The following is a 10,597-nucleotide window of genomic DNA, read 5'->3' on the forward strand; positions in this document are numbered from 1 at the left end:
GCCCTGGTTGGGAGGGGGCGGCCCCAAAGGCCAGAAGTGCTCGCAGGAAGGTCCCTCTCCCAGACAAGGGGGTGGTAGGGAGTGAACGCCTGGACCACCGGGATTGCAATGTGTGGGGGTGCCACACAGGGCCACCCCCATACCTGGGCACAGACGTCCTAGCCAGGCTCCCACGTACCCTCCTCCCCACTGCCAGGGCCTCGAGGGAAACCCCCCAGGCCCAGCCCTGCTCCCTGCTTCTCCGGCCAAGGACCACACGGTAAGGCAGAAGTGGCCTTGTCCAGTGCTATTTATTGAATCCATCATCAAACGCAAGACTTGCCATTTCATCACAAAGGGGGTGGGTGGGTTGAGGTCTGCTGTTGGGGGGTGCGGGCTGGGAATGGCTTGAAGCCCCACAGAGGACAGGCAGCCAAGCTGGCCCTTCACACACGTCGGACAGCTGCCGGGCATGGTGTCCAGCAGGACCCTGTCCGTCCTCCACAGGCAGTGCCCCCAGATCAGGGCTGGAGAGCAAGACTCAGCCCCAGGGGAGGCAGGAGCCCCCAGGGCCCTAGGCTCAGGCCGAGCACCAGCACAGCTGTGAGGCCCCAGGAAGGGAGGGTGGGATATGGCAGGGCAGAGCCTGGCAGGGCAGAAGGGGGGTGCAGAATGAGGGCAGGGCTCCTGGGCACTGCCCGGCTCCCAGGGCTCAGCCTTGGCCATCCTGGCAGGGCCGCGGTCAGAAATAGAGAGCTGGCTCGCTGCGGAAGTCTGAGAAGTCGTTCTGACTGGCAGGGGTGAGCTGAGAGAGAGGGACACGGAGGGAGCGGATGGGGCTCATCCAGGCATTAGAGACCCACCCCATCCACCCTGTCCCGTGTCTGCCCGCCTAGGCCCACCCCTGCTCACCATGACCTCCTTCGGTGCGGGCTCTGCCCCACTTGGAGCCTGCTCCAGCGTCTGCCCCTGCCATTTACCGAAGGTCATGGAGTGCTTTGGAGTGTAGCTGGACAGGCCTGCGGGCCGAGAGGCACACGTGTGGATGTGTGGCCCGGGCGACCCACTGGGCCACCCGTTCCGACAGGCGGGCACTCACCTGAGCTGCCGTCCAGCAGGCGAGGGCTCTCAGGCCCCACACTGTTCACAAAAGTGGCTCGGGGCAGGAAGAGCGCAAAGGGCTTCTCCACCACCCCATCTGGGCTGGACTCCTCCTCCTCCTCCTCGTCCTCCTCCACCCCTTCCTGGGCCTCAGCCTCCTCCTCCTGCACCAGGGAGCTCTCAGGAGGGTACTCAAACGTGGTCTGCAGGCGCTTGTCATTGAAGGAGATCTTCATCTACGGGCAGAAGGCACATCAGCGGGGCCCTGCTGCCTGGCCACCAGCGGGACTTGAGCCCGACCGAGCTGGGCCCAGTGACCCCGAAGAACATGGTAGAGGTTGTCAGGCCCAGGCGGGTAGCAGAGCATGCCATCAGCCCTTCAGGAGCTGAAAGGTGAAGGAGCTGCCCCTCACCAGAGACAACTCCTTTACCTGTCCCCTGTAGGCCCGGGCCAGAAGGACCCCAGGAAGACTGGGTCTGGATGCCCATGGCAACCCAGGGCCAGTGTGTCTAAACACCTGCATCCCAGGTCCCACCCATCGCTTCCCACCCCGGGCCCAGGGTCAAGTCACCTCGAGTAGCCTACCCCTCCCAGGACCAGATCGAAGCCAGCAGGAGCCCAAAGCCTCAGGGTCTCCAGAAGCTTCTATGGCAGCTCTAGGGCAGGAGCAGGGTCCAGGTGGACCGTACTTCGGGGGGCCCACATTCTGGGAGGCCCTACCTTCTCAGCTACCAGCAGTTCTGCTGTCGGCTGGGGCCTCTCTCCAGGACTGAGTTCACATCTTGGCTCGCTAGCCACCTGATTGAGGCTGCCTGCACAGCTCAGCACGGACCGGGCACACCCAAGCCCCAGGGTCCCCAAAAAGTGACAAAGCAGGGTGGCTGGCACACCCAAGCCCCAGGAAGGCGGCACCAAGGGCCATCACCCTGTTTTACAGACTGAGTCAGCGTTAGAGCAAAGCTGCTCCCAGTGGGGGTTGTGGGGACCCTTTCCTTCCACCTGGACTACCCATGTGGCCCGAGTCCACCCTGTCCACTTCGCAGGCTACAGAATTTCATGCCTGAGCAAATCCTCTCCTCTCCCAACAGCCTCAGAGTCCAGGCCAGGCTGCTGGCTCTGAGAGGAAGTGGGGTCAGGAACGAGCAGGACTGCAGGCAGACCCTCGCCCTCCTTGACCCAGGACTCCCCTCCCCAGCCACAGGCCCCCCAGGCTTGCTCAGCAGGGCTCAGCCAGGCCCGGCAGGTTGGTAATGAATCCGAGAGCCACCAGCCTGCAGCAGATGGGAGCAGCCCTACGGGAGCTCGAAACATTAAACTCCCGAGCACAGGACACCAGCAGCCGGCTCAAGTTCCTCCTTCTCCCTTGGAAGGAGCCGGAGTCAGGAGCTGGGCCCCCAGGCAAAGCACCATGGGGCCCGGGGACAGCAGGACGGCCTGGGCAGCAGAGGGACCCCCCAGCACCGGTCTCAGGGGGCAATGCCAGGCTGAGCCAGTGTCCAGAAACAAGGGCACCTGTTCCTGGCACCCCACCACGCTCCTCCCACTACCACCCGTGAACACACAGTCCCCACAGCCGTGGGCATCCCCGTCTCAGCATGGTGCACACACAGACATCTGCTGGGCAAACCTCAGGACCAGGCCCCGTCCTCTCTGTCCCAGCCGGCTGCACATACGAGTGGTCATGGATAAGAGCAGGCAGGTGCAGACCACCTGAGTCAGGCAAAACCAAGAGCAAAATACCTGCTCCTGTCACTTGAAGGTGCACTGTCCCTCTCTACCTGCGCTGCCCTGCCCCCACACAGGCCCGCCCCAGCCCTCCAACTGCCCCCGCCCACCCAGGCCTAGCAGGACGGAAGCCCAAGCAGGACGGGACTGCCAACCCAGGGGCCTCCCCCTGCCCCAAGGCCCCACAGTGAACAGGGCTTCCAGTCACCCCTGGGTCCACAGCATTGTCCTCAACGACCCTGGGCCCTCCAGGCCCATCCCCCACCACTGAAGACAAAGGAAGGGCTGGCTGCCAGGGCCCGGCTGGATTAGCGTGCCCTCATTAGTCCACATGACCAGCTCCTAGTGGGGAGACCGAGGGGGCTGGGCACACATGGGGCACTGAGCCTGGCACGGCCTGGCCAGGCAGGGGCGGGCGGTGCTCCCAGGCCACTGTCTGTGCCCAGCTGGGGCCCCGGGCTTGGGTCACATCCCACCTCCCCTTCAGTCTCCACACTCTACAGCCCGGTGGGGCTCACAGGCCTCCTTGTGGGTGCAGGTCTCTGGGTCACAGGACAGCCTGTGACGAATGCTGCTGGGAAGGGGCCAGCCTCTAGCCCCGGGCAGACGAGCCGGGAGTGGCCAGGAGCTGGCACTCATGCACACCTGGCTGGGGGGGAGGGGGGGACTTTGCCCACTGCGCCAAGCGTAGCCGGCAGGTGGTTCCTGGCTTGGCCCACCTCCCACAGGCCCTTTGCCCCCCTCACCCCGCCCTACCTGTGCACACCCAGCTTGGGTTACTGAAGGGCGTCCACCCTGGACTCTGGTCTGGGAGCTGGGTTCAACCAGCCCGTGCTGATGGTGAGCCCCCGCCCTGCCCTCGCTCCCCAGCACACAGCCGCCTCCTCCCATCCCCCACTCAGTCTGCACTCTGGGGCACAACAGGACCACCCCACGCAGCCTCTGCCAAAGCTCCCACAGCTGCTTCCTGATGCCCCCAGTCAAGTGCAGCCCCAGCCCAGGGCAGACCCTCTGCCAGTGGGGAAGCTGGTGGAGCAGGGTCCAGCCTGCTCTCATGGCACCGGGCTTTAGAAAGCCCACATGGGGGCGGGGGGGCACCTGCAGAAGACCTGGGGGAGTGGGAAGGGCGGGAGGGGGGCAGGACGCCGGGGAGGTGGGAGGGTGCAGAAGAGCAGGTGGGGAAGCGGGTTCCCGAGGGCAGCTAGCTGCACCACAGCTCTAAGCACCGCAGTGAGGCTGAGGGCCACGACCCGGCCAGCAAAACTGGGGTGTTGGGGTGGCGCTTGCACCACAGGTGAGGGCAGAGGGCCTAGGGTGTCGCAGACTGAGCTCTGGGGACGCTGACACACTCAGGCTGCGCAGAGAACCAGCAGGTAAGGAGGTGAGGAGGGCAGGGGGGAGGGGAAGGACTCATTAGACATGCAGGAGCCTGGCCAGGGGGCACCTCACAAAGGGGAGAGGCCCACAGCACCAACCCAACAACCCTGTGGGAGGCGGGTGAGGAGAGCGGCTGGAGAGTCCCACCAACCACCACCTGGGGGCTGGGGCAGAGGTGAGAGGGGGCATGGCCACCACGCCCCACAGCAGCTAGCCCCTGCCTGGCCGTCAGGGGAGGGACAGACAGGACATCTGCAATTCTGCCCAGAGACAACCAAGTCGGGACGGGTCCCCCCCAGGCAGGCCTCCCAGGTTACACTGTCCAGCTGGGCGCCCCCACCACCCTGGACAGGGCTATAGCCCTCCGAGGCCCAGCAAGGGCACAGCACACAGACCTGCCGGCTCTGGGGCAGGCTGCCCAGGAGAGCCATACCTCACCTGCCACCTGGGAAAGGCCCCAGCCCCTCCCACCACTACCCCAGTCGGCCAGCCATGCAGGGGTCAAGGTGAGCAGTGGACCCCAAGGTCCCCAGTCGGGAGGGGGGCGAGCCGGACAATGATCCAAACCACAGGCTGGCTGGAGTGGTCCAGCAGCCCAGGGTCCGGAGGAATAGCGGGAGCAATGCCCAGGGGCTACAGTCAGGAGGAACTCCAGGGAATGCAGACTGCTCTGAAGGCTGGGCGGCCCCACAGCTCTGCCCCACGCAACAGGAGTTCTGGCTCTTCCTGGGCAGGGCAGCTGGTGCAGGGGGTGGGGCAGTGCTCAAAGCCAGAAGTCACCTCCGATAGATTGTGCTGCTCTGGCAAGGGCTAGCTTGGCCGCTTGGCCTTGCCAGGCAATCCATCTGGACCCCCAACGCCCTCAGGCTGGCACAGAGATCAGGGCCAGGTTGGTCTGAACTGCTCTCCACTCTGGGCCAGGGCCTGCTTCCTCCCATCACTTCCTCCTGCCCTTCTCACCCCAACCCTGCCACAAATGACCCCCACAGCGCTTTCCCCAGCTGGGGGAGGAAGGAGTAGGGGCTCTAGAAACAGAAACTAGCACTCAATTCCTGCCCCACGACCTCCAGCCACCCTTAGGTTCCTCAACCACAAAGTGGGGGGCTGTTATCACCTCCACTTCTTGGGGCCAGCAAGGAAAGGTACTGCCTCCCAGTTCAGGGTCAACCGTCAGGGAGCAGGAGTGGGGAGGTAGGGCTGAGGACCACGGCAAAGGGCAGGAGCGAGGGTGGGAGGGTTGTGGCCCATAGCACTAAAGAGAGGGTGAGTCAAGGTCAGGCAGGCAAGATGGGCCCACAGGAAGTACCAAAGGCAGGTGGGTGTGGATGCCTGTCCCAGCAGATGGAGCGGGCGGGAGCACCAATGCCCTCACCCGAGGAGGAGGGAAGGATACATGCAGGAAGAGCAGTGCAAGGCCAACCCACGGCAAACAGAGGGAGGAGGTGGCTCACGTGATTGACAACCAGCCCACACCAGCGACGGGGGGCTTTGGTGGCACAAAGCACATCACCACCCCCATCGCCCCAAGGAACTCGAGGGTGATGGCAAAGGCAGCCTCAAGGGAGCCGATGGAGAAGCCTGCCAGGCGCCATCTCAGTTCCAGGGCAAGGCCCATCTGCCCCGCGTCTGCTGATGGGGGTCAGGTGGGGCTGGCTTTGGAATTTGCCCCTGGGCTGGGCCCAGATGCTAGAATGACCAGGAAGAATCTGAGGAACGTTTCCTTGAGCCCAGAGGGTTCCAGGCCACTGGGCAGATGGGGATTAAGGCTCCAGCAGGGCTCCTGGTCTTGCAGCTGGGTCTCTGCCTGAGGCCCATCCTCCCCAGTGAGGGGGAGAGTCTACACTGCTTCCAGCATCATACCCCAGGCCTGGCACACACTAGAAGTTCAAGAAACGCTTGCATGAAGCCAGGTCCTGCTGAGCTCCAGGCCAACATGCCTTCTGGGGGAGCTGACAGCCTCCCACTGAGTGGTTCCCAGTGCTGCACCCCTAGGCTGACAGTGGGGTAGGGATCTGACCACACCCAAATCACAGGCCCCCTGTGCCTTCCCACTTCTGTCCTGGCACCTGCGACCCACATAGGCCAGGACTCCAGAAGGCCAAGAAGCCAGGGCCAGCGTGGAACCAAGAGGCCCAGAACTACTTGTTCCCGCTGGACCCACGATGAGACAGGTGTGCCCCACCAATTCCAGATGCAGCCGCAGGAACAGAACGGCAGCCAAGGTGCTGGCTGGACTGACCTCCCCACAGCCTTACAAAGTACACCTTACGCTGTCCCCTCTGGGCCATTAGGGCTCTACTGGAGCCCAAACCAGGGATCCTCCCTCCCCAGCTCAGCCCCTCCTGGAGCTTGCATGGCCACCCAGTCCAGGGTCTCCTCTGGTCCACATAGAAGCCATCCTCCAGCCAAGCCCAGTGTCCTAGGAAGCGGGCACATGCTAGACCCACAGCTCTGTGACCCGTCACCTCTCTCTCCCTCCCAGCCAGTGGCTCTCCCCCCTGCTCCCCCCACTGACCTTCTTTCTCGAGGAGCCAGCCTTGGTGAGGCAGGACTTCTCTAGAGCCAGGTAGCCACCAATCACCTCAATCTCATGCACGGTGGGATAGCGCTTCTTCAGTGTGGTCCCCAGGGCGGCAGGGGGATCTGACAAGCTGCCTGCCTCCTCCTCAGCCTCCTGTGGCCCGGGCTCCCCATTGCTCTGCAGGGACCCTGGTTTTCTCTTGGGCACCACAGTGAAGGTGTTGCCACCTCGGGGCTGGCGCCCTGACGGGTGCCCAGGCCCAGTGGGGTGCGGGTGGTACCAAGGAGGCCCACCAGGCCCCAAGCAGTGCAGTTTGGCTTCTTGGGGGACCTCATCCTCTGAGTCCACCTCATCAATGAAGGTAACAGGCAACCCTGGCCTCCCAGGCTCCCTGCCGCTCTTGGCCAAGCTGGGAACCCTGAGGCCCTGGGCAGGCTTAGCTTCGGCAGCAGCTGGCGGACACGGGGATGGTGAGGACAGCCTCTGCTGTCGAACAGCCTGGTCCACGAGGGCAGTAGCTGGCCTGGGGGAGGCCCCCTCCTCGACCCCCAACGGGCTCCTCCCTCCGGCAGGCACGCTATCCCTTCCAGGCACCAGCTGGGCTTCGAGCTCCAGGCTTTGGGAGGCCCAGCCAACCTCTCTCTCTGGCAGCCCCCTGGCCTGCCTCCCTTCAGGAGGAGGGGCCCCAGAGTCTTTGCGCTTGGGGATGAACACGAAGGAGTTTCGGGAGTTCACACGGAGGCTGGCCAGGGCCCGGGCCTGGACGTCCCCAGCAGGGATCCTATCCATGTCCGGCTTGGAGGCCGGCCGTATCTCAAAGGAGTCATTGGCGCTGGTGGCCGCGGAGACCCACTGGCGCTGGCTGGGAGTGGCACTGGCGGGGCTGGGTGTGGGCAAGGCCAGGGACGCGGCTGGAGTGGCACTGGGGGTCCCGGGGCTGGGGGGCGGGTGGACGGGGGCCTCCCCCGACTCCACCTTTGGCTTCCACTCGCCCGGCCCAGGCGCAGAGCCCGCGAGGCCGTTGGCAGCGGCGGCTCGGGACTCGGGGGCTGCAGGCTCGTTGGGGAGCGGGCGAGGGCCCGCGCGGCGGTGCAGGCCCCGAGGGTGGACGGTGAAGGAGTTGCTGCCGGTCTTCTGCAGGAAGTCGCTGCGCCGCGCCCCAGGGCCCGTACCCCGGCGCTCAGGCTCAAAGCAGGCGGCGCCCTCACCCACGCGCCGGGCGGCGGGGCCGGGAGCAGGCGGTGGCTGCGGCGGCGGGGTACGTCCGCGCTCCGGGCTCCCGCGGCGGATCGGCGCGGCCGGAGCGTCGAACTTCTGGAGCAGGCGGCTGACGCGCCCGGGCGGCGGCGGCGGCGGCGCCTCGTACACGAGCACCTCAGCGGCGCGGATGCGGGCGGCCGGGCCAGGGCCCGGGCCGGGGCCGGCGGGCGGGCAGCCCGGTGCCGACTCGATGATGAGGATGTTGTCGGCGTGGATGGTGCGCACACCGGGCACGCGGCGGTACAGCTCCAGCAGATGTTGCACCGGCCGCGCCCCCGCCGGCCCCTCGCCCCCGCCGCGCCGCGTCCCGCGCCGCCGCTCCGATTCGAGCCGCATGAACGGGTTCTCGCGCAGCGGGCCCAGGCTCTCGGCCAGCACGAGCCGCTCGGCCGCCGGCTCCGAGGTCTCCGCCGCGCCCGCCTCGGCCCCAGTCTCGGGTGCCGCGCCCCCGCCCAAGGCGGCCAGCTTGGCCCGCTTCCGCTCCAAGATCTCCCGTTTCCAGGCGGGCAGCGCGGCGCGGGGCCCCGGGCCCGGCCGCCCCAGGCCGGCCATGCTGCGGAGCGGGCGCCGGAGCCAGCGCTCGCGCGGGGAACTGCGGTCGCCGCCCGCCGCCGGCCTTCGCGCCGCGGCCACGCCCCCCGGCCGCCGTCTATTGGGGAGGGGCCGGCTCGGACCCGCCCCGCTGCCCGCGGCCCCACCTATGGCAGAGGAGAATGGCCAGCCGCGCTGATTGGAGACGGCTCTCCCTGACCTCTCTTTCCCGGGGGGCCTAGTTGGATAGCGCCAGTCTCCGAGCCGGTTTCCATTGGGGACTGCCTCCTGGACACGCCTCCGACCCCTCGCCGCCCATTGGCGGCCCCACTTCCGCCTCTGCGCCATTGGCCTGCGAGGACCGGAGGGCGGAGCCCGGCGGGGCCGGGTCCAGGCCGGCAGTGCCAGCCGGGACCCTGGGCCCAGCTAGGTGGGTGACCTTGGCTGGGCTCGGTCGTTCCTCATCGTGCCAGCACCCAGTCCACCTGTTCCTCACGCTCAGAACGCAGTGGAAGAAGGGCCTGCCCAGGACTGGAAAGCTGTCCCCGCTGGTTCAGGGACTGCCCACCTGTGGTCCTAGGTCCTCTGCAGGACTTGGAGAGGCTAATGCTGGAGCCCCACGCAGTGCTGAGGAATTGCTTCTCAGGAACCCCTAACTTTTGCCAGCCCCCAGAACTCACTCTGTTGTTCACACAAGTAGCAGAAGCCCTACCCCACACTTTGCCATCCAGGGCCCACTGAGCAGGAACAGGAGTGCAGAAGCTGTGAGGGGGCAGAGAGAAAGCTCTCCACTGCAGACAGCCACGAAAGCCAGGCTGTGCATTCCACCCTGTTGCCTCCCCACACTCCTCCTCTTTCATCTTCTGAACTTCCCCCATCCCAAGGCTAGTAGGGGTGCCAGTGACCTTAAGGGCCCAGCTTTCTTGCCCTTGCCGTGAAGAAGCTCACTCCCAGCACCCACCACACTTCTGAGGCCCAGTGAAGCCAAGGGGAGATGAGATTAGGGGGCGCTGACACAGAGGGATGCTGCCTGCCTTCCCCTCAGCTCTCCTGCACTCAGCACTTGCTCAGTAACGGCACCACTGCATGCTGTGGCCCTCACCTTCCAGGGACAGGGCTCCAAGGACACCTGGGGCTCACACAGACTGTGGGCAGGTTTCAACCTGGGGTGCCCTTCTCAGCTTCCGGGTCCCATGGTGGTCTGCACTACAACTACTTTAACATTGACTTACTCCTTTCCACTCTACTAAGCCAAGAAAATAAACTGGATTTCAGCTTTCCAGAAGTCAAGTGTCTCCTTTTCAGGACGCTGATCAAATCACTTTTCCAAAGGAAACTAAGCCTTCTTATGCTCATCACTTCTATAGCAACAGGATCGCTCAATTCTGAACTACAAAATAAAACAGGATACAACAAAACATGCAACCTAAAAATAACATTAAAAGAAAACCCACTCCCAGGGTGCCTGGCTAGCTCAGTCAGAGAAGCATGCGACTCTTGATCTCGGGGTCCTGAGTTCGAGCCCCACATTGGCTGTAGAGATTACGTAAATGAACTTTAAATAATAAAAATAAAAAAGAAAACAAAGAAAACCCACTGGCAATGTTCATCTTCTATCTGATTTTGACACAAATTATGCCAATCCTGGGTAGAAAACATTGTTGTAGCTGTGGGACAAACCAGACCAGTCTCCAACGCAAGCATCTCAATGGCTCAGGCCATGCAGCATCCATTCTAGGCAGAGGGTCACAAAGCTGCTTCACTAAAATAAAGGTCTGCAAATCTGTTCTGTAAAGGGCCAGACAGTAAATATTTTATTTTTAGGCAGTTCTCACCAGGGACAGCTTTGTCTCCCAGACTTTTTAATGTATGGAGACACTTCTGCTTGTCACAAGTGAGGGGTGCTCCTGGCGTCTAGTGAGTAGAGGCCAGGGATGCTGCTAAACGTTCTACAATGCTCAGAACAGCACCACTCCCCACCCCAATCAAAGAATGATTTGACCCAAAAGGCCAAGAGTGCCAACTGCAAGCCACATTCACTTGCTGTCACATGCTCTTTGTTTTTATAACCCTTTGAAAATGTAAAAAATCACTCTCAGCTA

General features: G+C 63.8%; 1 protein-coding gene across 1 annotated transcript; it reads right to left on the reverse strand.

Annotated features, from left to right (window-relative positions):
• Positions 1-586: 586 nt before the first annotated feature.
• Positions 587-8,858, reverse strand: TPRN (taperin). The gene is made up of 4 exons (XM_036064919.2): positions 6,699-8,858; positions 1,079-1,316; positions 892-998; positions 587-784 (listed from the first exon to the last, which is right to left on the reverse strand). Exons 1-4 carry the CDS (start codon positions 8,841-8,843, stop codon positions 722-724), a joined length of 2,553 nt encoding a protein of 850 aa, XP_035920812.2. The 5' UTR covers positions 8,844-8,858; the 3' UTR covers positions 587-721.
• Between the last annotated feature and the right edge of the window lie 1,739 nt (positions 8,859-10,597).

This window comes from Halichoerus grypus, chromosome 14 (assembly GCF_964656455.1).
Source record: "Halichoerus grypus chromosome 14, mHalGry1.hap1.1, whole genome shotgun sequence".
Taxonomy (NCBI): Eukaryota; Metazoa; Chordata; class Mammalia; order Carnivora; family Phocidae; genus Halichoerus; species Halichoerus grypus.

Coding starts and splice junctions, on each gene's coding strand:
- TPRN (XM_036064919.2), bottom strand. CDS start 8,843: ATGGCGCAGAGGCGGAAGTGGGGCCGCCAATGGGCGGCGAGGGGTCGG. Junction 999..1,078: donor CCTGCTGGACGGCAGCTCAG/GTGAGTGCCCGC, acceptor CTCGGCCCGCAG/GCCTGTCCAGCTACACTCCA. Junction 785..891: donor CCGCACCGAAGGAGGTCATG/GTGAGCAGGGGT, acceptor CCTCTCTCTCAG/CTCACCCCTGCCAGTCAGAA.